This window comes from Panthera onca, chromosome B4 (genome assembly GCF_046562875.1).
Source record: "Panthera onca isolate mPanOnc1 chromosome B4, mPanOnc1 haplotype 2, whole genome shotgun sequence".
NCBI classification, from domain to species: Eukaryota; Metazoa; Chordata; class Mammalia; order Carnivora; family Felidae; genus Panthera; species Panthera onca.
This window is the reverse complement of record NC_138345.1, coordinates 43718177-43740948: the sequence shown is the minus strand read 5'-3', so window position 1 is coordinate 43740948 and position 22772 is coordinate 43718177. Positions and strand designations below refer to the sequence as shown.

At 38.6% G+C, this 22772-nt stretch overlaps 1 protein-coding gene across 1 annotated transcript; it reads left to right on the top strand.

Moving 5' to 3' along the window:
• The first annotated feature begins 2910 nt into the window (after positions 1–2910).
• On the top strand, positions 2911–21382 carry CLEC2A (C-type lectin domain family 2 member A). The gene is made up of 5 exons (XM_060604368.2): positions 2911–2965; positions 12851–12925; positions 16874–17043; positions 18941–19044; positions 20870–21382. Exons 1-5 carry the CDS (start codon positions 2911–2913, stop codon positions 20976–20978), a joined length of 513 nt encoding a protein of 170 aa, XP_060460351.1. The 3' UTR covers positions 20979–21382.
• Positions 21383–22772: the final 1390 nt, after the last annotated feature.

Sequence of the window (22772 nt, the reverse complement as noted above, 5' to 3'; positions counted from 1 at the left end):
CAGACATATGTTTTAAGATGCTTGGTGAAGTTTTCAATGACTTCTCTTCATTTAAATGGTAATTTAAGAAGTCAAGAAACTACACTGAGGTTTTACGTGACGTTGCTAAGCCACATAAGCTGTTGTGTCTAAGCCTATGGGTACGATGGTGGTCGTGTTCATAACTGATTCAACAGCACGCCTCAGGGGAACAGATTGGAGGGTAAAGAGAAGGCAGTGAAAGATTCCTTTACTCCTCTGAACTTCAACTACATCTGCCTACAAGAGATAAGACATGAAGCATGGAGTGAGCATTGGGTGTTCCACTCAGCCTCCAGTGGTATGTTAACACATTTAGAATTCGGAGAGAAGGCCACGGGAGAGGTGTTCAGAGATTAATTAGGGTTTCTGACTTTGCATCACCATCAAAGACCAAATCCCCTGAAAATGAATTTATACTGAGCCATGCACAATTTTTCACGGTTTCCTAGATCTTTATTCAGATTACCGAGCTGAAGAATTGTATCGCAAGGATTTGCTGTCGCTGAAACCACGGAAGGAATCGGGCTTTGGGATGTGGGTTGTGGTGAGCAAAACATGAATATTTAGAGAGCAGAATGTGAGGGAAGATGCCCTTGTGACTTGAAGAAATCATGGAAATCTATCTTTCACAAATCTATGGGATTTAGAGCCCAGATCATATGTATTTTTTAAAGTTTATTTTTCAAAGACAGTGCAAGGGTGGGGGGGAGGCGCAGGAGAGAGGGAGAGAGAATCCCAAGCAGACTCTTAACTCTCAACACAGAGCCCACCTTGGGGCTTGAACCCATGAAACCATGAGATTGTGACCTGAGCTCAAACTGAGAGTCAGACATTTAACTCACTGAGCCACCCAGGTGCCCCTAGGTCCCAGATCATATTTAAATAGGAACCTGAGGGGCAGAGGGAGAGGGTCAACATTCTAGTTTTCAGAGGGTTGATGGGGGGTGGGAGGGAGGGGAGGGAGGGTGATGGGTATTGAGGAGGGCACCTTTTGGGATGAGCACTGGGTGTTGTATGGAAACCAATTTGACAATAAATTTCATATATTAAAAAAAACATTCTAGTTTTCATTATAAATCTGTGCACATCTTACTATTTTAGTCTATATTTTCTTTCCTTTTACATTTACAAACGCAATGAGTGATGAAATATTCTCAGAAGAAATTTTCTTAAATTTTTCTTAAACAAATGAGCAAATGAAAGCTTAGATTATTTGTAGGTTTTGTTAAACTACTCAATTGCCTCAGTCAGGCTTGGAGGAGAAAAAGAAACAGTAATTGCAAAGCAAAATGTGAGGTGCTTTAATATATGTGTGTGCAAGGTTGAAAGGGAGCATGTAAGGGGAGAAAAGTTGTTCAAGTTCACTGAATGTCTACCATGTCCTTTCTGTGTCCAGTATACTTTATGCCATCTCATGTAATAGCCTTCCAAGCAAAATGAGGAAAGTATGTGTTTCCACAAGACCTATAAAAGGAAGCCAATGAAGGGAGTTCTTGTAACTTTCCAGTAGCCAAAACAACTAGCAAATTCTGGACCCAAGATTAGAATCAGGTCTTCGTGATGCCAAAAATGGCTCTTTCCAGAAGTCCAGAAGGCATGGACCAACCATGCTGAAGGTATTCAAGCCTCCAGCGTGATTAAATAAAACTGAGGGGATGTCTGCTAGGGTCTGTAGATAAGCTTCTTAATCTTACAGGAATGAACACAGGAATGGCTCTGCACAGAGAGCTGAGACAGGCACACATTTTGGTTGTCATAATTGGGCAAATTTATATAACAAATCCAGAGAAGCATACTGACTCTAACCAGTAAGTGGATCAGTGCTCCAACCAGTGAATGACTTCAAGGTATAAATTTTTAAAAACATAATACAGCTTCATACACAAAATCTTCAAGGAATATATAGTTCTATTTTAGTTCATACATATGCTATAATTCATAAGTAGGTTTTAAACTGATACACATACCAGAATGTGTGTGTGTGTGTGTGTGTGTGTGTGTATGGATGGATGGATAGATAGAAATAGATGACAGATAGATAGATAGATAGATAGATAGATAATAGATGGATAGATAGATAGATAATGGATAGATAGATAGAAATAGATGATAAATGATAAAGAGAGAAAGAAAGAAAGAAGAAAGAAAGAAGGAAAGAAAGAAAGAAAAGAAGGGAAGGAATAGAAAGAGAAAGAAAGAAAAAGAAAGAAAGAAAGAAAGAAAGAAAGAAAGAAAGAAAAGGAAGAAAGAAAGAGAAAGAAAAATGCCAGGCATAATGCCAGGCAATGATTATTGTAAGCATTCTCCATGTATAACCTCATTTGATCACTGTAACATTCCTACAGGTAAGTAGAATTTTGCTCTCAATTTTACAGAAGGGAGAACTGAGCATCGGAGTTTAAATAGCTTTCTAAATGTCACACAAGTAATAACTGCATTTGAACCCATATAGACTGAATAATGTGTGGGTGTAGGTAATTACTATTAATGATTTGGCTTTCTATAAAGATGAGAAATGAGATAATTCCAACAAAGAAATATAGAGTGCTATAAGGCGATGGATATTATTTTCCATGTGTTCCACTCAATACGCCACATAGGATATTTTTATTCTTTAAAGACAAAAAGATTTTGCCAATTTCATGACACTCCTTTGCTTATTATGGATGAGTCAACTTCCCACTTATCCTAATGAATCTGTCTATTTTTATCTCTGGTCTGAACTGGTTTGACAGTTTACTCATACCACTTCTCCTTGGTTCAAATGAGCATTGCCAATTTTTCCACTACAGTTGGACGTAAAAGCCTGCTGATTCTTTTTCTTTGTTAGCGATGTATGGAGGTAGCCTTCTAGTTCTCTCCTGTTGATCTGGATCAATCACAGATGTCATGATCACCCCAGAGCTGCGTGATGCGAGGCATGGTAACCGGATATGCAGGAAAAGTAAGTTTCCTTGGGTGATGGAGAATGAAGGGAAAATCAATAAAAAACAAAATATAGGACAGTCTAAAAATGCCGAACTCTTTCCTAAGGGAGGAAAACTACTCAAGTTTATGAGGTAGAGGAAACAGCTCTGTAAAGTAATGCAAGATTGGGGAGAATGTGTGGAGTTTTATATCTGTAAGAGAGTGAGCATAAGCTTGTGAGAATGAAAATATTTGGGGTGAATTTTATGGTGTGTGCATTATATGCCAATAAAAAGGGTTTTTTTAAAATGTACTCTTACAACAGAGAAAAGTTATTTGCCACAGTTTTGCCCAATCCTGTAACTGAGATTGCATTCACTCTCTCAACTAGCACAGACCACGGATGGATTGAAGTAGCTGATGTCTTGCTAAAGTGAGTGAAGATATTTCTAAATGTTTCTGCTTGGGTCAGGTGGATTTTCAGAATCGTTCAGTGTCCAGTGTCTTTATTGTTTCCCCAACATCATCTGGATAAAAGTTGAGAAAATCTGGAAGATGGCTTGAAGATACTTACTAGGGCTGAAAAGGGCTTTTGAAGTGTAAGGATTGACTGAGTCTAAAAATTACGGTAATTTTAACTGGATTGAAATGCAAACAGGCAAACTAACAAATGACAATGAGGCACAATGAAACGAAACAAAACGCCACCATTCACGACAATTGATAGGGTTTCTGTTAGACAACATGAGTGAACCGTTTTGCCAAATTACATGATTGGAATAGGAAGCCTTTCAAAACTTCATGAAAAAGACAGTGAAGAGAAACAAATCATTTCTGCAGTTTACCGGTATGAATTCTAATAGCAGCTATCCAGCGAGTCTCTTAATAAACAAATCTAGTAATCTTAAAAGTGGAGGAGACTTCAGTAGTCACTTAATAAAACTTCTCACTTCGTGTGACATTTCTAGCAGAAATTTCTAGGCCAGAATACTTGTAGTGATAACATCTCTATCTTACAAAGCGGTCTGTTTCAATTCTGAGCAATTTTAATTAGAAGTGTCTTTAGCAAATGCAATGTATTATTCACTTAAAAGCAGGTCAAAGGCTAAATTTTATTTTGTTTTTTACCACAATAAAATAAATTCAGTCTTTTCTTTTCAGCATGGCTTTTGAGCACTCATCACGCACACTCGGGAGGCCTGGGTGATTTCTTGAGCACCAGAAAATGTAATAATTGTCCGAAGGCCAGAGGGAAGGAAGCAAAAGCAGAAATCCAAAACTTGCCTTGAACATATTTTCTTTTTTGTAGCCTCACGCTGCTGTATCTCCCAAATGCAAGCCCTGAGCCTTATCACTCTTAGCATTCGTGCACACTCATGCACACACACAATGCTTACAGGTATAAACTAGCCTTAGATCTCCAAAGGGCTTTCTAGCAGTCCCTTATGTTGATTTCTTACAGGTATAAACTAGCCTTAGATCTCTAAAGGGCTTTCTAGCAGTCCCTTATGTTGATTTCCCAAATCTCTGTCTTTCTCCTACCTCCGAACTTTCCTCAGTTATTTTTTTAAGGGTGAAAGCAGATACCTGAGGATTGCCATTGTTTCATCCACTAAGGAATTTGTTCAAGAATGGATTGCTAATAGAATGACTAATTTTTCTTATCAGATAGAATTTGTGTCCTTATGACACTGAATAATTCTCTTTGATATTATTGAAAACTAACAAAACAGGGTCGCCTGGGTGGCTCAGTCAGTTAATCCTCAGATTAACTTGATTTCGGCTCAGGTCATGACTCACGGTTCCTGAGTTGGAGCTCCGAGTTGGGCTCTGCACTGACCCTGTAGAGTCTGCTTGGGATTCCCCACCCGCCCTCTCTCTCAAAATAAATTTAATAAAAAAGAGAGAAAGAAAAATAGTGGGACACGTGGATGGCTTAGCTGGTCAAGCGTCGGATTTCGGCTCAGGTCATGATCTCAAGGTTAGTGAGTTTCAGCTCACTGTGCTGACAACCCAGAGCCTGGAACTTGCTTCAGATTCTGCGTCTCCCTCTCTCTCTGCCCCTCCCCCGCTCACACTTTGTCTCTCTCTCTCTCAAAAATAAGCATTAAAAAAGAAAAATAGCACAACAATAAATGTAAGTGATAAAGTAAGTGTAATAAAATAAAATGTAAAAAAATAAGTGTAAAAAAATGTAAAAAAAGTGTAAAAAAGTGTAAAAAAAGTGTAAAAAAATAAATGTAAGTGAAAGTTTAGGGGCGTGGTATAGAGACGAGTCCCAGAAAGAGTGAAGTATAAAGGGACGGGGTTATTTTTGGCAGTAGCAGAAGAAAAAGTATCATAACAGAAGAAACCTATGCTCCTCAAATTGGAAAAAGCATGCACAGTGATGAGCAGAAAGATTAAAAGGATGTTTCTGGTAATTTGATAACTGCTACTGAATTTCAAAACATCAAGTACAAAGAGGAAATCTTGGAAGCCTTCAAAGAGAAGGAAAACACACAAACCGGATGAACCCTAAGAAACCGAAAATCCTCCTCTGGATGGTAAGTTTCTCATCAGCGACAGCAGCTGCGTAAAGAGAATAGTGCAACTTCTTCACATGCATAAAGGGGTTTTAATTCAGGTTTTTCACTCAGTCTAGCAGATGTTTGAGCAAATTTTCAGATGTAAAAATTTTAAAATGATTGCGACGCGTCTCCCGAAATGAATTCACAGGAAACAAAATCAAACAAGAAAAATACAAAAAGAAGTAGGGCACAAGAACGATTAAAAAGCCAGAGGACCGAAAATACTAAGTACAAATAAGTGATTTTTTTATAGTACTGCAATGACCTCGGATGAAATTATTAATCTCTCTGAGCATCAGTGTCTGCATTTATAAAATAAGGATAATTCATCTTGTCTCACAGACGTTGTTATGAGGAATGAGTCAGGTTTTCCGTGAAGAGTATCTAGTTCATTGCCCGATAAGTATTCAGTGCTTAGGAAAAGGTAACTCTGCATATATATACACACTTATGCATATTTGGCCTTACACACAGATGGATGAAGCAATAAACTGAAATCTTAAGCACTCTCCCATGCTACCTTCATATCCCTGATTATCTTCTAGTTAGTGATCTTTAACATAGATATGGCACATGTAGAAGGGATGCTCTCCCAACGGCCATGTGAAGCTAACAAAAAGACTGTTAATATGTAATTGGATAGACTCTGAATTCAGAGAAAACATACATTGAAACATAATTCATTGTTAATATGAATTAACAGCCGAAGTTTTGTTTTCCCTCATTCTTGCATGTCCATACCGGGACGAGATTTCTGCAGTCTGCTGTCCTCATCTTCTTCCAGTAACCTCATCAGAATCCTTCATATCTTAACTCTTTCCATTGTGCAGCGATAGGAATCTTTCTCCTCTTTACCCTCGTTAAACAGATCTGTGACCATACAAAGCCGACTGATTTATTTGGCCAAATGTATTACATTTTATTTATTTATTTTTTTGTAACACTGATGTCCAGCGATCTACAATTCAGAATCATTTTGAAAATTCTGTCAGTGTCTGCTTCCTATATTTTGGATATCTGGTGTCTGGAATGTATATGTTTATAATTTGGTTAGATTGCATTTTAATATAGTACCCTTGCAGGCTAGCCAGGAACCTTATTATATTAATTCCTCTATTTCCTCTCCTCACAAACCCCATGGATTGGGATTATAATGTAAAAAGATGGCCTTCCTCAAGTACTGCTTTTTTCATAGCCTTTAAGGTTGAATTCTGGACCAGAGAAGCTTTCCTGTGAGGTAGAAACAGAAAGGGGCTGCCGACAGTAGTCTGTTGTGTTTATAACTCACAGTCTTGCACTCCAAGGTCATGAGGTCTCCTCAAATTAAAACACTGGCCTTCAGTCATGATACTATATGAGGTCACTGATGCCTGGAGAACATGTAAAGTAGCTGGGGACCTGAAAAAGGTAACCCCTCTAAAATAATTCCTAGAATATTCCAAGAAGAAAACTCGAAGAGTTATTATGAGAATTAAAACATAATAAAAACACTCAACAAGATTGGGAAAACCAAGTGGAAATATTAAGCATGGAAATATATTTGAAATAAAGGACATTTTGTAGTTGATCAGTAGAATTGATGCCATTAAGAATGAATTAGTCTAAAACGCAGTAGAAAAGAAAACAAAATGGAAAATACAAAAGAAAAGCTGAGCGATATGAAATGCAAGTAGAAATGCCAACTCAAGAGAGTAAGAGAAGGAGGATCTGAGAAGGAGAGAGAGATGGAGAGAGAGAGACACACACAGAGAGAGAGAGAGAGAGAGAGAGAGAGAGATGAAATGGAGGATAAATTAAAGAAAGCCAAACACAGAATTATGGGGTGCCTGGATGGCTCAGTTGGTTAAGCATCCATTCGGCTCAGGTCATGATCTCATGGTCCGTGAGTTCGAGCCCCACGTCGGGCTCTGTGCTGACAACTCAGAGCCTAGAGCCTCCTTCGGATTCTGTGTCTCCCTCTCTCTCTGATCTTCCCCTACTTTCACTGCCTCTGTCTCTCAAAAACATGAATAAAAGTTAAAAAATAACAAAAAAGAGAGAGCCAAACACAAAATTAAAATTGGTATTAGGGGGTGCCTGGATGGCTCAGGCAGTTAAGCATCTGAGTCTTGATTTCAGCTCAGGTCATGATCTTACAGTTCGTGGGTTCAAGCCCAGAGTCAGACTCTACACAGACAGCACCGAGTTGCCTGGGATTCTCTCTCTCCCTCCCTCTCTACCCCATCCCCTGCTCTCTCTATCTCTCTCTCACAAATAAATAAACATTTAAAAACCATAAATATTAAAATTTAATGAAATATTTTGAAAATGATTCATCAGTTGTTACAGGTTGAATTCTGCCCCCCACAAACTCATAGGTTGGCGTACAAACCCCCAGTATCTCAGACTGTGATCTCATTTGGAGATCAAGTCTTTACTAAATTAAAATGAAGTCAGTGGGGGTGGACCCCAATCCATTATGACTGATGTCCTTATTAAAAGGGGAAATTTGGAGATAGACTCACATACAGGGATAATGCCCTATCAACATAGTGATAACTATAAGCCAAAAAAAAAAAAAAAAAAAAAAAAGCCTAGAACAGATCCTTTCTTTACAGCCCCCACAAAGAACCAACCCCACCAACACCTTAGTTTCAGACTTCCAGCCTCCAGATATGTGACACAATAAATATCTGTTGCTTAAGCCACCCAGTCTGTGGTGCCTCATTAGGGCAGTCCTAACAAAGTGAAATACCCATGCATTTATCAACTTAGATAACAGGATCAATGGATTTTGGGGAAAGATAAAATGCCAAAACGAAACGTGAAAAAAGAAATAAAGTAAATGTGGAAAGGGCACCACCTGTGTACCTGGGTTGAGCAACCAACTCTTAAATTCGGCTCAGGTCGTGGTCTCACGGTGCATGAGATCGAGCCCCGCTTCCGGCCCTCCCTGGCAGCACGAAGCCGGCTTGGGATTTTCTCTCTCTGTCTCTGCTCATCCTCCACTTGTGCTCTTTCTCTCTCTTTCTCTCAGAAATAAATAAATAAGCAGTTTTTTAAAAAGACACCTTTCCCCTTTTACTGTGATCATGAAACTGAAGGAAACCAGAATGCGTACCCCCAAATATGTCTCTTTGACATAAAAAATATTCTGAACCGAAAGCAATCAGGAAGCAATGAACACGAGAGAAACTCACCCTACTCCACCTTTTCCACCTAAAGATATAAATTCTCCTTTCACTACACCAATTCTTATTAGCCCCTGGAAAGCAAACCGTACTCCATTAGCTTCCCACAGAGGGCCACCTTAGGAAGAAGACTAAACCTGCTTTTCCTTCTGCTGTTACTTCTCTCCAAAAGTATTGTTCATTGTGGAAGATGCTAAGTAGGCTGGCTTTCTAAAATCCCCTTGGATTTCCTCTTCGTTTTGGCTTCTCCCATGTGATGGGTCAGTACCTTGTTTTTCCCTTATTAATCTTTTTGTTAAAAAGCCCAGCCGAGGGGTGCCTGGGTGGCTCAGTGGGTGAAACCTCCGAGCCTGGAGCCTGCTTCCGATTCTGTGTCCCCTTCTCTCTCCGCCCCGCCCTCACTTGTGCTCTGGCTCTCTCTGTCTCTCAAAAATAAATAAATGTAAAAAAAATTTTTTTAATAAAAAATAAAAAATAAATAAATAAATAGCTTTCATTCTTTTTATGCCACTATATATGTATGTACATGTATATACATACATGTGTGTGTGCGTTTGTGTGCGTGTGTGTGTGCGTGTGTGTGTGTGCGTGTGTGTGCGTGTGTGCGTGTGTGAGAAGAGATACACACTACCTCTTCTTTATCCATTCAGCAACTGCTGACTGTGTCCATAATTTTACTATTATAGATAATGCTGCCATAAACATTGGGGTGGATATACCCCTTTGAATTAGTATTTTCGTACTCTTTAAGTAAATGGCTAGCAGTACAATCGCTGGATCATGAGGTAGCTCTATTTTTAACTTGTTGAGGAACCTCCATACTGTTTTCCAGAGTGGCTGTGCCAGCTTGCATTCCCGCCAACTGCGTAAGAGGGGTCCCCTTCCTCTGCATCCTCGCCAACACCTGCTGTTTCCTGTGTTATTCATTTTAGCACGTTCTGACAGAGTGAGGTGATATCTCATTGCAGTTTTGATTTGCATTCCCCTGGGGATCATTGATGCTGAGCATCTTTTCATGTGTCCGTTTGCCATCTGGACGTCTTCTTTGGGAAAATGTCTATTCATGTCTTCTGTCCATTTTTAAAATGGATTATTAGGGGTTTTTTTTTTTTTTGGTTTTGAGTTATATAAGTTCTTTATATACTTTGGAAGCATTTAGTCTATTTATATTCAAAATAATTATTGATAGATATGTATTTATTGCCATTTTATTGCTTGTTTTGTAATTGTTTCTAGAGATTTTTTCTGATCCTTTCTTGTCTTTGTCACTTTTGGTCTCTCCTTTGCATTTAAAGAGTCCGCTTTAGTATTTCTTGCAGGGCTGGTTTGTGGTCATGAACTCCTTTAGTTTTTGTGTATCTGGGAAATCCTTATCTCTCCTATTCCAAATGATAGCCTTGCTGGATAGAGTATTCTTGGCTGCAGATTTTTCCTAGTCAGCATGTGGAACGTATCATGCCCTTCCTTTCTGGCTTCCAAGTTTCTCCTGGAGAGATCTGAATCTAGCCTTAAGGTTCTTCCCTTGTAAGTTAAGGACTTCTTTTGTCTTGGTGCTTTTAAGATTTTTTCTTTGCACTGTATTTTGCAAGTTTAATTACAATGGGCTTTGTTGTTGGCTTGCTTTTGTTAATTTTGATGGGATTTCTCTGTGCCTCCTAGATCTGGATGTCTGTTTCCTTCCCCAGATTAAGGAAGTTTTTAGCTGTTATCTCTTCAAATAAGTTTTATGCCATCTGTTCTCTCTTCTCTGGGACTCCTATAATACAAATGATATTACTTTTGATGGAGTCACTGAGTTCCCTAAGTCTATTCTCATTTTCCATAATTCTCTTTCTCGCTATTGTTCAACTTCATTATTTTCCATTATTTTGTCTTCTAGGTCACTAATTCAGTCCTCTGCTTCTTCCAGCCTGCTGTTCATTGAATCAAGCCTGTGTCCAATCTTGCGTATTGCACTCTTCATCTCTGATACTTTTTTGACTCTTTGATTTCTGTGGCAAGGGTCCCACTGATGTCTTCCTTTTTTTTTTTTCTTCTCAAATCCAGTTGAATATCGTTATAGTTGTTGCTTTAAATTCTGTATCAAGCATGTTACTTATATCTGTTTCACTTAGATGTCTGGCAGTGGCCTTACCTTGTTCTTTCATTTGGCATTTTGTCTAAGTCTCTGCTTTCCTCTTTGTGTTCGAAAAGCCAGTCATGTCTCCTGCTCCTCAAAGTAGTGGCTTTATGAAGAAGGAGTCATGTAATGTCCAGGGCCTGATGCTTCAGGGAGGATCCCTGGTTTGTGCCGCTTGTGCTCTGCTGTTGTGTTTTGCAGGGGCTCTCCTTGCCTACTGTGGGCAGTGTTTGGTCCCTGGCCTGAATGTGGTGAGTTTTAACTATGTGTGCTCTAGTCTGCTGTGAAATGAGACCTGTCACCACCCGCACCAGAACGGAGGCCCTGCAGAACTCTCTGGTCAGGAGATGTGGTCTGGACAGGCATTTGTGCTGATCTTCTATAGGAGGGGACCAGTGCCCTGGGACTGATGCAAGCATGACTAGGAAGGGCAGTCCTGCCAGAGTTCAGGGGTGTGGGACTTGATGTAAATAAGTCAGACGGACAATGTTGGCATTGCATTGTTTCTTGCAGATGGCTCTGTCTTTATGCTGAGGGGCTGGGGGGGTGGGAGGGGCACACACCAGCATCTTTGTTCCTATGAATGTTGACTCTCAGTAATGAGTTCTGAGAAGTGTAAATAATCTCCCCTTTGTGTGCCCCGGCATTCTTGCAATCACAGTTTCAACACTGTCTCCCTCCAGATTGTTTGCCTGCCTTGTCTCCAGGAGCAGTGCAGTGCCCTCAAGGCTCTATTCCCGCCAAGCCTCCTGACCTTTAAAAATCCAGGCTTTAAGCTCCACTGGTTGCAAGAACTGATGAAATTCAGCCCCTCTCATTTTCCAAGCCAATGTCTTTGGGGAGATGTTCTCCTTGTGCATTCTCCTGTGTGCTCCCCTCTCTCTCCCTCCCTTTCCTGCGACCAGTACTCCCTCCCCTCCATAGCACCCTCCATCTATTTCTCCCTTAAAACATGTCTTCCCACCTTCTTCAATGTGGCCTCTTCTCTCCCTTTTCTTGTGGAGTTTGTTTTGTCAGTCTTCAGGTCAACTTCTAAGGTATTTAGGACAATTTGACAGTTTTCTTTTTTAAACTTTTTTTTTTAATTTTTTTTTAACGTTTATTTATTTTTGAGACAGAGAGAGACAGAGCATGAACGGGGGAGGGTCAGAGAGAGGGAGACACAGAATCTGAAACAGGCTCCAGGCTCTGAGCGGTCAGCACAGCCCGACGCGGGGCTCGAACCCACGGACCGCGAGATCATGACCTGAGCCAAAGTCGGCCGCCCAACCGACTGAGCCACCCAGGTGCCCCTAATTTGACAGTTTTCTAGTTGTGCTTGTGAAATGAGAGGAGCCTGTGGCTCTCCCACTTCTGTCACCGTCTTCCTGACTCCCCAAATCCTTTTTCCTGATATTTAAATGCATGCGAGTGAAAAACATTCTTTCCAGATTGTTTCTACATTTGCTAAGTGTCAGAGAAGATCACTACTAAAAGTATTACTGTTTGTTTTAATCTCTTAACATTTCCATGAATGCCAAATCGCCTCTCTAATTCATTCTGCTCACCACAAATTACTGCTTTTATCTTGACATTTCCTTGCTTAAATGCATTAAATTTCTCCCTACTGCTTACAGAATAAATAAAAACATTTATCTTCATTTTTCTACCGTCATATGATCCTATGACTTTCCTTTCTCCCCTATCTTTGATTTTGTTGATTTATGTTGTCTTTTATAGCCACTTGTCTGATCATAGCCCTTTTGTTGAACCTTGGACTTTCTTGATTACCATCCACTATTCACACTATTTCTACCTTTTGAAATAACCTTGCATTTCCTCCCTCCTTCCACCAAGTCTGAGTGATCTCTCCACTGCTGATGCCCCATCTGAACAGCTACAGCGGTCATTGGCACTTCTCTTCTTTGCACTTTATAAGGTCATTGTATCCTTTATTACTTTAAGATGTAGATGCTTTTAATGAGAGTTTTTAAATTGATTAGTATAAAGAGGGATAAACGAAAATAAATATTCAGGCTAGGTTTCTCTGGACATTTTACAATAAACATTTATTTGTTTTGCAGTTCACAAATTGAAAAAAGGCTGGATGTTACACCTTTGTATGTATCTCTCGCTCATACTGGCCATTGCCATACTAGGTGAGTAGCTTAGCTCATAAATTGTCTATGCTTCTCCATACACAGTAGGGCCAAATATATCTCAGACTTAATCTTGGATTTCTCAGTCCTGGAGTAATAAAAAGGTCTTGTAGAGACAAGTCGTCAGATTCCTACCAGTTTGGCAGGTTTTACCATATTCCTTGCCTTTCTCAAAAATGCTCTTGGGGCACCTGGGTGGCTCAGTTAGCTAAGCATCCGACTCTTGGTTTGGGCTCAGGTCATGATCTCATGGTCATGAGACTGAGCCCCACATCAGGCTCTGCTTTGACAGCCTGGAGCCTGTTTGGGATTCTCTCTTTCCATCTCTCTCTCTCTCCCCCTCCCCTCCTCTCAAAATAAAGAAACTTAAAAAAAAATACTGTTGAGTCTTTTCTTCGTGCTATCCATTCTGACTAGGAGAGGTGATATTCCATTGTGGTTTTGATTTACATTTCCCTGATGATTAGTGATGTTGAGCATTTTGTCACATGTCTGTTAGTCATCTGCACATCTTCCCTGGAAAAAATGTCTATTTAGGTCCCCTGTTTATTTTTAAATTGGATTATTTGGCTTTTTTTGGTGTTATGAGTTATTCCTATATTTTGGATATTAACTCCTTATAGGATATATCATTTGTAAGTGAATAAATAAAGAAGACACTGTGTATATACATAATGGGATATTATTCAGCCATAAAAAGAATGAAATCTCCCCATGATGATGACAAGGATGGACTTAGAGGGTATTATGAGAAGTGAAGTAGGCCAGAGAAAGACAAATACCGTATTATTTCACTTATATGCAGAATCTAAAAAATAAAATAAGCAAACAAAAACAGACACAAACTCAAAAAATACAGAGAACAACCTAGTGGTTGCTTGCCAGATGGAGGGAGTTCAAGGAATGAGCCAAATAGGTGAAGGGTATTAAGAGGTACAGACTTCTTAGTTATAAAATAAATAATCATGGAGATTAAAAGTACAGCATAGGGAATATAGTGAAGAATATCATAATAACTTGGAAGGTGACCAATGATAACTGCATTTTTCACAGTGAGCATTTTCTAATGTATAAAACTGTCAGATCACTATGTTGTACACCTGAAACTAATATATGACCATACCTTAGCTAAAAAAGTGAATTAAAAAAATTAAATAGGGTCACCTGGCTGGCTCGGTCAATAGAGCATGTGACCCTTAATCTCAGGGTTATGAATTTGAGCTCCATGTTGGGTGTAGAGATCACTTAAGAAAAAACAAAAAAAACCTAAATATTCTAAATATCACAATACAGTCATCTTAATCTCAAAGTACAGTCATTGTCTTGAATTATAGTTCTTAGTCTTTTTTTTTTTTAACATTTTATTTATTTTTGAGACAGAGAGAGACAGAGCATGAATGGGGGAGGGGCAGAGAGAGAGGGAGACACAGAATCGGAAGCAGGCTCCAGGCTCTGAGCCATCAGCCCAGAGCCCGAGCGGGGCTCGAACTCACAGACCGCGAGATTCTGACCTGAGCCGAAGTTGGACGCCCAACCGACTGAGCCACCCAGGCGCCCCTAGTTCTTAGTCTTTGAGTAAGATAATTATAAATTCTCAAATGACCGCCAGATAACAACACCAATAGTCATGTTCTTTTCTCAATGTTTGTTTGTTTGTTTGTTTTTTATCTTTTAAAATTTACATCCAAATTAGCATATAGTGCAACCGTGATTTCAGGAGTAGATTCCTCAGTGCCCCTTACCCATTTAGCCCATCCCCCCTCCCACAACCCCTCCAGCAGCCCTCAGTTTGTTCTCCATATTTATGAGTCTCTTCTGTTTTGTCCCCCTCCCTGTTTTTATATTACTTTCGTTTCCCTTCCCTTATGTTCACCTGTTTTGTCTCTTAAAGTCCTCATAATAGTCCTGTTTTTTAAATTGAGAGTACTTTGTGCAAGTTAAAGAACCAATATTAGTGACACCTGGGTGGCTCAGTCAGATGAACCTCTGACTTTTTGGTTTCTGCTCAGGTCATGATCTCACGGTTTCATGAGTTTGAGCTCCGCATTGGGTTCTGCACTGACATTGTGGACCTTGCTTGGGATCCTCTCTCTTCCCCTCTCTCTGCCCCTTCCCCACTCATTGTTTCTCTCTCTCAAAATTTTTTGTTTAAAAAAGAACGAATATTACATACACTATGCTTATTATTTTTATTTAATTCTCACAAGGCCATGACATAAGTATAATTATGAAATCCATTTACAGGCACAGAAATAGAAGCCAGAGTGAATGAGCTGCCTCTCACAAATGACAAATTCCAGAGCCAGAATGGAGATTCTTGTCTGTCTGGTTCTAATTCCTGATATTTTAACCACCATGCAATATTGTCTTTATAACTTCAATATTTCTTTGCTCTAATTTCTTTTGGATCAAGATTAAGTTATATTACTAACAGTTGTTCTAGGAAACATTTATGATGTAAAAAAAAAAAATGTCATAATGGCACAAGTGATTTGTTGCAAGATTTTCTCTGTTGGAGCAGCTTTGTGAAAATGAAGATTTTCACAATTTTCTTCTGGACACTGTTGGTTCGTTTTGTGAAAATAAGTCAAAGGTAGATTTTTAAATTCCTGAGCAGTGACTTAATAGTCTCAGAACTTGATTTTCCATTGTATGCTTTGCTTAATACAGCACTTAATTTAGGACTTAAGTTAAAGTAACACTTAGCACCCTTGGGGCACCTGGGTGGCTCAGTTTGTTGGGCATTCAACTCTTGATTTTGTCTGAGGTCATGATCCCAGGGTCATGGGATCAAGCCCTGCATTGGACTCTGTTGATTGTGGGGCCTGCTTAAGTTTCTCTCTCTCTCCCTCTGTCCCTCTCCCCTGCTCACACTTTCTCTCTAAAATAAAAACATAAAAAAACCAGTAACACTTAGCACTCTTTATTCTTGTTTTCTTTGTCATTCACAAGAGTACTGATATTCTTTTTTTGTATAGCTTTCTGTCACTATTAGAGTCCTGGGAGTGCAATGTTACTGGTATTTAATTATCTGACAGTTAATATATTTATGGAGAAGTGTTTCTATAAGAAGTCTTTACATTCATTCATTAATTGATTATTTAAAAAAATTAAAACACAATATATTTCATTACCTATCTGTGGTAGCCTGAATCTGCCTCTAAGTATTACCAAAAAAAAAAAAAAAAAAAAAAAAAATTCATGGAAAAGTGAGGAGAGAAGGCTTTGGATTCGGCCTGACATTTAAACATTTACTTGGTTCTTTGCCAGTTACATTAACTTATTCAACCATTTGGAGGGCAGGGACTTTATCCTTTTCTGATTACTCATCACTTACCTAAAACCTTGAAACATAAAATTCTCAAAACATTCTGTACAGAAATAAATTCACCATTATTCCAGCTTCGTTGGCACTGAATATTGGTGAAGGAGAAAAATTTTTTACTAACTCATATTTCAGTGATTTGTTGTGATTTATGGTGAGTTTTACTTCCCTGTCTTGGATGTCCTTTTATGTCTAGGACCATTCATTTCTGTAAGGAAAGACAAGCCTTCCTTTATTACCCTGGTCCGTGAGACCGAAATGGTATTCATGTCTCTAGGTCTCTTTCGAGTGCTAAATTTTATGCATTATTTTGGGAGGACGTCAATATAGACTATGAGAGGCTGGTAGTTCCATTCTTCAGAGTAGAAGCCAGGGAAATCAGATGAACTATGGACTGCTCAATCCTTGAATGGTTTTCTTTACAGACAGCAAGGACTGGATTCATCCATCACTCCATGAGTGAATTTAATTTTAGAGACTGCAAACTGTGGGGGTAAAAGTGAAACTGATTCATCAGAATGAATAGAAACTCTCTTTAACTTATTTTTTGATTCTTTCTTTCTTTCTTTCTTTCTTCTTTCTTTCTTTCTTTCTTTCTTTCTTTCTTTCTTTCTTTTTTGTAGCAACAAAACTTTCAAAGTGTTCCCAAACTATGGCATGTGAGGATGAATGGATTGGATTAAGAAAAAAGTGTTTCTATTTTTCCAGTGATACCAAAAATTGGACAGCCAGCAAAAGATTCTGCAGTTCACAGGGATCAGAACTTGCTCATATTGATACACGAGAGGATATGGTAAGAAAAGGAGAAATTTCTCAATCGTTTCAGTGCTTAAGTGTTACTAAGAGAGAATTAAAATGATAAAAGTGAATACTCTATGATGATATATACCAGACAGTGTTCTAAGCACTATAACTATAAAAACTCATGCGATCTTCAATCCTGGTCTATGAAGTAAATATGTAAGTACCCCTATTTTAAAGATGAAGAAAGTGAGGCACAGAGATGTTGTGTAACATAGCCTTTGTCACAGAGCCATAACTTGGTGAACTGGGATTTGAACCCACACAAATTAGCTAGTCATGCTAGGTCCTTAATCACAATGCATATTGTTTATATAGCTAAATGTCTTTATTTAATGTTTTTAGATTATTAAATAGATTGTTTTAATACTTTTACATTTTTATTCTGCCGAGAATAGCCTGGAAAAATTAAACAAATAAAAAAGATATGGCTCTTGGAATTTAGGATAAAGATCTGAAGGAAATAGCACAGTTTGAAGAAAATGAGACAATGAATAGAAGTGAAAGAGGGCAAAGGAAGGGAAACTTGGGCTGCGCGAGCACTGAGTGAGGAAAAGGGTTTGTTTATAAAGAAAGTTAACTAAAGAGTTTGTGGTCCAATACCAAGGAGCCAAGAGAAGAGAAACTAAATCCATCACTCAATATATTTTGTTGCAATAAATCATATTCATCCAGAAGTTAGTTTGATTTCTGATTATATGAGAAAGCATACAATAGCAATAATATTCTCATTCTGGTATCTACTCAAAGGACAGTTGACCCTTGAACAACACAGGTTTGAACTATACAGGTCCACTTACATGCAAATTATTTTCAGTCATTACAGTAGGGCACTGAAAGTGTATTTTCTCTTCCTTATGATTTTTTTAATAACAGTTCCTTTCTCTAGTTTGTTATAAAAAAAAATTACATAATGTATGTAGCATACGAAATGTGTCAGTTGTTTCCATTAGCAGCAAGACTTTCTGTCAAAGGTAAGTTTGGGGGGAATCAAGGGTTACACTTGGGGGTGCCTGGGTGGCTCAGTCGGTTGAGCAACAGTCTCTTGATTTCAGCTCAGGTCATGATCCCAGGGTCATGAGATCAAGCCAAGCATTGGGCTCTGTGCTGAACATAGAGCCTGCTTAAGATTCTCTCTCTTTCTCTCTCTCCCTCTGGCCCTCCCTTGCTCATGCTCTATCTCTAAAATTAAACAAATACATACATAAAAAAATAAAATTGAAAAAAGAGTTACACTTGGATTCTCAAGTGCATGGTGCCGTTGTTCAAGGATCAACTGTAGTTTATGACTGAGTTTTCCCATTTTAACAGTACTTATACTCTCCATTAAACTCTTTCCCCCTGAAATCCCTCCTCTAGTTTTTGAGAAAGGACCTGTGGACAAAACAAAATAAAAGCATTAGTTCTCTGTCACCCTTAGAGAACATTCTGTGCCGGTTCCTACAGAAAGTGCTCACCTCCCAATTTTGTTGTCCAAACAGACATAGCATCATATCAGTTTATGGTCTTTGTCATTCACTCTGGAGCTAAAACGTACTGGTGGTCTATGCGTTCAAACTTGAAAGAAAGGAATTAAAATATGTTTTCCTCCTCAATAATGAGAAATAGAAATCACCCCTAAAGATGACCCAAGAGAGTGTAGCTCAGAAGATTTCAATGACTTGGTGGAAGTCACTCTATTGCTTACAAACATTTAGGAAGTATAAGAGCAAAGTGAAAATCTTGCTGATAAAACTAACCTCAATATCCCTACCTGTTGCTATAGAAGCAGGAGGGCATGTAGATTAGGAGGCCAATCATGAAAGATGGGATAGTGGGGGTGAGAAGCATGTTCAGCAATATGCTCGAAAATATTCAGCAGCAGATAATGCCCTGACTTTTTGTGAAAGGATTTTTTGAGGAAGCACGCGGGAACTTCTATGCACTGGATTGGATTGAACAGAAAACAAGGAGAGTCTTGGAAGTGGACCAATGGCACCATATTCAATCCTTGGTGAGTTTCCAATTTAGTAGGAAAGGTTTTATGGTGGTGTTGTATACAAATTTAGACCATTTTAAGTTGTATTATTGCAAAGAAATCTTTCTATTTGTTACGTGCAACTGCCTTCGTTAGTGTCCACCCTGTAACATGTGCCCTTTCACATTGAAACATACCTTAGAGAAACCCATATCTCTTCTACCTTGTTAAATGACACACAGTGAGGGGAGCCTGGTAGCTCATCAGCTAAACGTCCAACTTTGGCTCGGGTCATGATCTCATGGTTTGTGGTTTGAGCCTCCCGTTGGGCTCTGTGCTGACAGCTCAGAGCTGGGAGCCTGCTAAGGATTCTGTGTCTCCTTCTCTCTCTGCTCCTCCCCTGCTCATTTTCTATCTCTCTCTATCTGAAAAATAAATAAACATTAAAAAGTAAATAAATAAATAAATAAATGACACAGTGAATTTTTATTTTATTTTATTTTATTTTATTTTATTTTATTTTATTTTATTTTACTTGTATTGCCAGAATCTTGTTAATAAACACTTCTCTTGATAATGCAAATTCCACTCATTTGCAAATTCTATTTTTTTTTAACGTTTATTTATTTTTGAGACAGAGAGAGACAGAGCATGAACGGGGGAGGGTCAGAGAGAGGGAGACACAGAATCTGAAATAGGCTCCAGGCTCTGAGCTGTCAGCGCAGAGCCCGACGCGGGGCTTGAACTCACGAACCGTGAGATCATGACCTGCGCTGAAGCCGGATGCTCAACTGACTGAGCCACCCAGGCGCCCCAGCTCGTTTGCAAATTCTAAACCAAACCAGAGGTATTACTTGCACCTTTTGAGTATTGTATTTATACAAGATCTCTTTGTATTTATACAATTGTATTTATACAATTGTATTTATACAATTGTATTTATACAAGATCTCTTTGTTTTAAAGAATTAGTGATCACATAGTTGTCTTTAACTTTCCATATGCCCATCATAAACAATATTATTTAGTTGGGTAACCATTATTGAGTGAATGTTGCTTTCTCACTTATGTACTATTGCCCCTGGAAACAAGGGCTGTGTGACTCTTCTCTTGTAGCCATGTACTCCTGCCTTAGCATTTCATTAAGTTCTAGATAAACAATGGAATGAATTAAACAAATACTAAAATATGTGAGACGTGACAAATTACACTTACTACAGAAAATGGAAAAATCGATCATCAGCAGAGCAAATGAATAGAGACGATTGCAATTAGTCTCTTTGGGTTCTACCTCAGTATGTGTCAAACGCATCAAATGAATATAAAACTTATTCCTTACCTTCAAAAAGGAACATCAGCTAAAAACATGCCAAGAAAATGCTTTAAAAAAAAGACTCTAGAGATCTTTGGATTTAGCAAACACAGTCTCTCCTGATAGATGGATAGAAATAGACATAGATAAATGTAGACAGATATAGATATGGATATAGATATAGATATAGATATAGATATAGATATAGATATATAGATGATATAGATACAGATAGATAAATGTAGGTAGATATAGACTTATATCTACCTCTATGGCTTATCCATGTCTATCTATATCTATATGTATATCTGCCTTTCTACTTATTATCTTAAATAAGGTTACAGTTTATACTAATAATTATAATAATTAAGTATCTACCTTCAGTCTTCTATTCCTTTAATGTAGCAGATATTTTTGTATAGCATATAGTGATGGGGGAGTACGGAGCTGAATGTTTTGTATAAAATGTCCCAGATCACTTGAATCTTAATTTGATTTTTGATTACAGCTGTCAGTGGTTCCCAAACTAATTTTAATTATTCCTTTTCAGGTTTGAAATTAGTGGGAATGGATCCTTTGCATTTCTGAATGCTGACGGAGTCCGTAGTTCTAGGGGATTTATTGATATCAAGTGGATTTGCAGCAAACCTAAGTTTTAATAGAGCAAAGAACTGAAAAATGACCGTGGTACATCTAATGGCTATACCGTGGATTAGGAGATTATAGGGAATGCATTGCAAAGCAGAACACTGCTTTCTGGCCATGCTGAAAACAGCTTATCTAGTTAATGTATATCCAGGGGGGACACTACACTTTTCTCATCTAGTTAATGTATATCTAGGGGTTAAGTCTTGTGTATGCTCATAAATTCTTTAGACCATGGTATCACACGGAATATTTTATCCTATCTTAGCTTGTTTTCTGCACATTTTTGATATGTTCATTCTGGCACGTAGCCCACTGATGTATTGCACATTGTTTCCCTGAATGCATGCTTAATAAATATGGGAGCTTGAGAGCAGCTCCGGGAGACTTCCCTTAGTCTTCCTGTCACCTCTTTTGATTTGCATGGAGTCTTGAGTAATCCTTTCTGCCATCTTCCGTTTTGCTGGACGAAGCCAAAACCCAAACCCACAAATGACTATCACACTTCAGAGATAAAGGAAAGGCCTAGATAGGCAACACTTACTTCTCACTTGTTATGCTATTGAATACAGAATTTTGTGGGGCGCCTGGGTGGCTCAGTCTGTTAAGCATCTGACTTTGGTTCAGGTCATGATCTCAGTGTTCATGAGTTTGAGCTCCGTGTTGGGCACTGTTGATAGATCAGATTCTGGAGCCTGCTTCAGATTGTGTCTCCCTCTCTCTCTGCCCCTCCGCTGCTCATGCTCTGTCTCTCTCTGTCTCTCTCAAATATAAATAAACATTAAAAAAAAGATTTCAGAATCTTGAAAATATTAAACAAAGACACTAAAACCTGTTGAATAAATGAACCTCATCGATTCAAGATGCATAGCTTCCCATGACAAGCCAGGAAGCTTCTACTAAAAAGAACCAAATATAATAATCACAAACAAAGTGATAACCTATACCTAAAATGATGGTTATAAGCAACTTTAAAAAGATTGATATCAGTAGGCCAGCCAGCATTTACACAGCTTAAAAGATAGACAAATACATGTGCTCTGTATGTGTAAATATTATAAAATATTAACAATGGTAACTCTGGTTTAAAGAAATGTTACAAGAGGGGCGCCTGGGTGGCTCAGTCGGTTAAGCGTCCGACTTCAGCTCAGGTCACGATCTCACGGACCGTGAGTTCGAGCCCCGCGTCGGGCTCTGGGCTGACGGCTCAGAGCCTGGAGCCTGCTTCTGGTTCTGTGTCTCCCTCTCTCTCTGCCCCTCCCCCGTTCATGCTCTCTCTCTGTCTCAAAAATAAAATAAAAAACGTTAAAAAAAAAAAATTAAAAAAAAAAAATAAAGAAATGTTACAAGAGAAACACCCATGAAAAGACACTTACTTCAATAATATCCTGAAAATAAGGAAAGACCCACCAAGAAGGAGCCTAGTTCTATCAATATGAATCGCTGATAAATGATCAGAATTATGCATTAAATTATAAAGCTTTCTCAAAGTAATCTACAGATTGAATGCAATCTCCATCAGAATACAATGGCATTTTTCATAGAACCAGAACAAAGAATCTTATTTGTATGGTATCATAAGAGACCCCAAATAGCCAAAGCAATCTTGAGAAAGAAGAACAAAGCTGGAGGAGGCACACTCCCTGACTTTGAACTACACTGCCAACCTGTAGTAATCCGAACAGAGAAGTTCTGGCACAAAAACACATGGATGAGTGGAATCGAATAGACAGCCCCAAAACAAAAGCCATGCTTCTATGGCCAATTAATCTAGGACCAAGGAGATAAGAATGTACAATGGGGAAAAG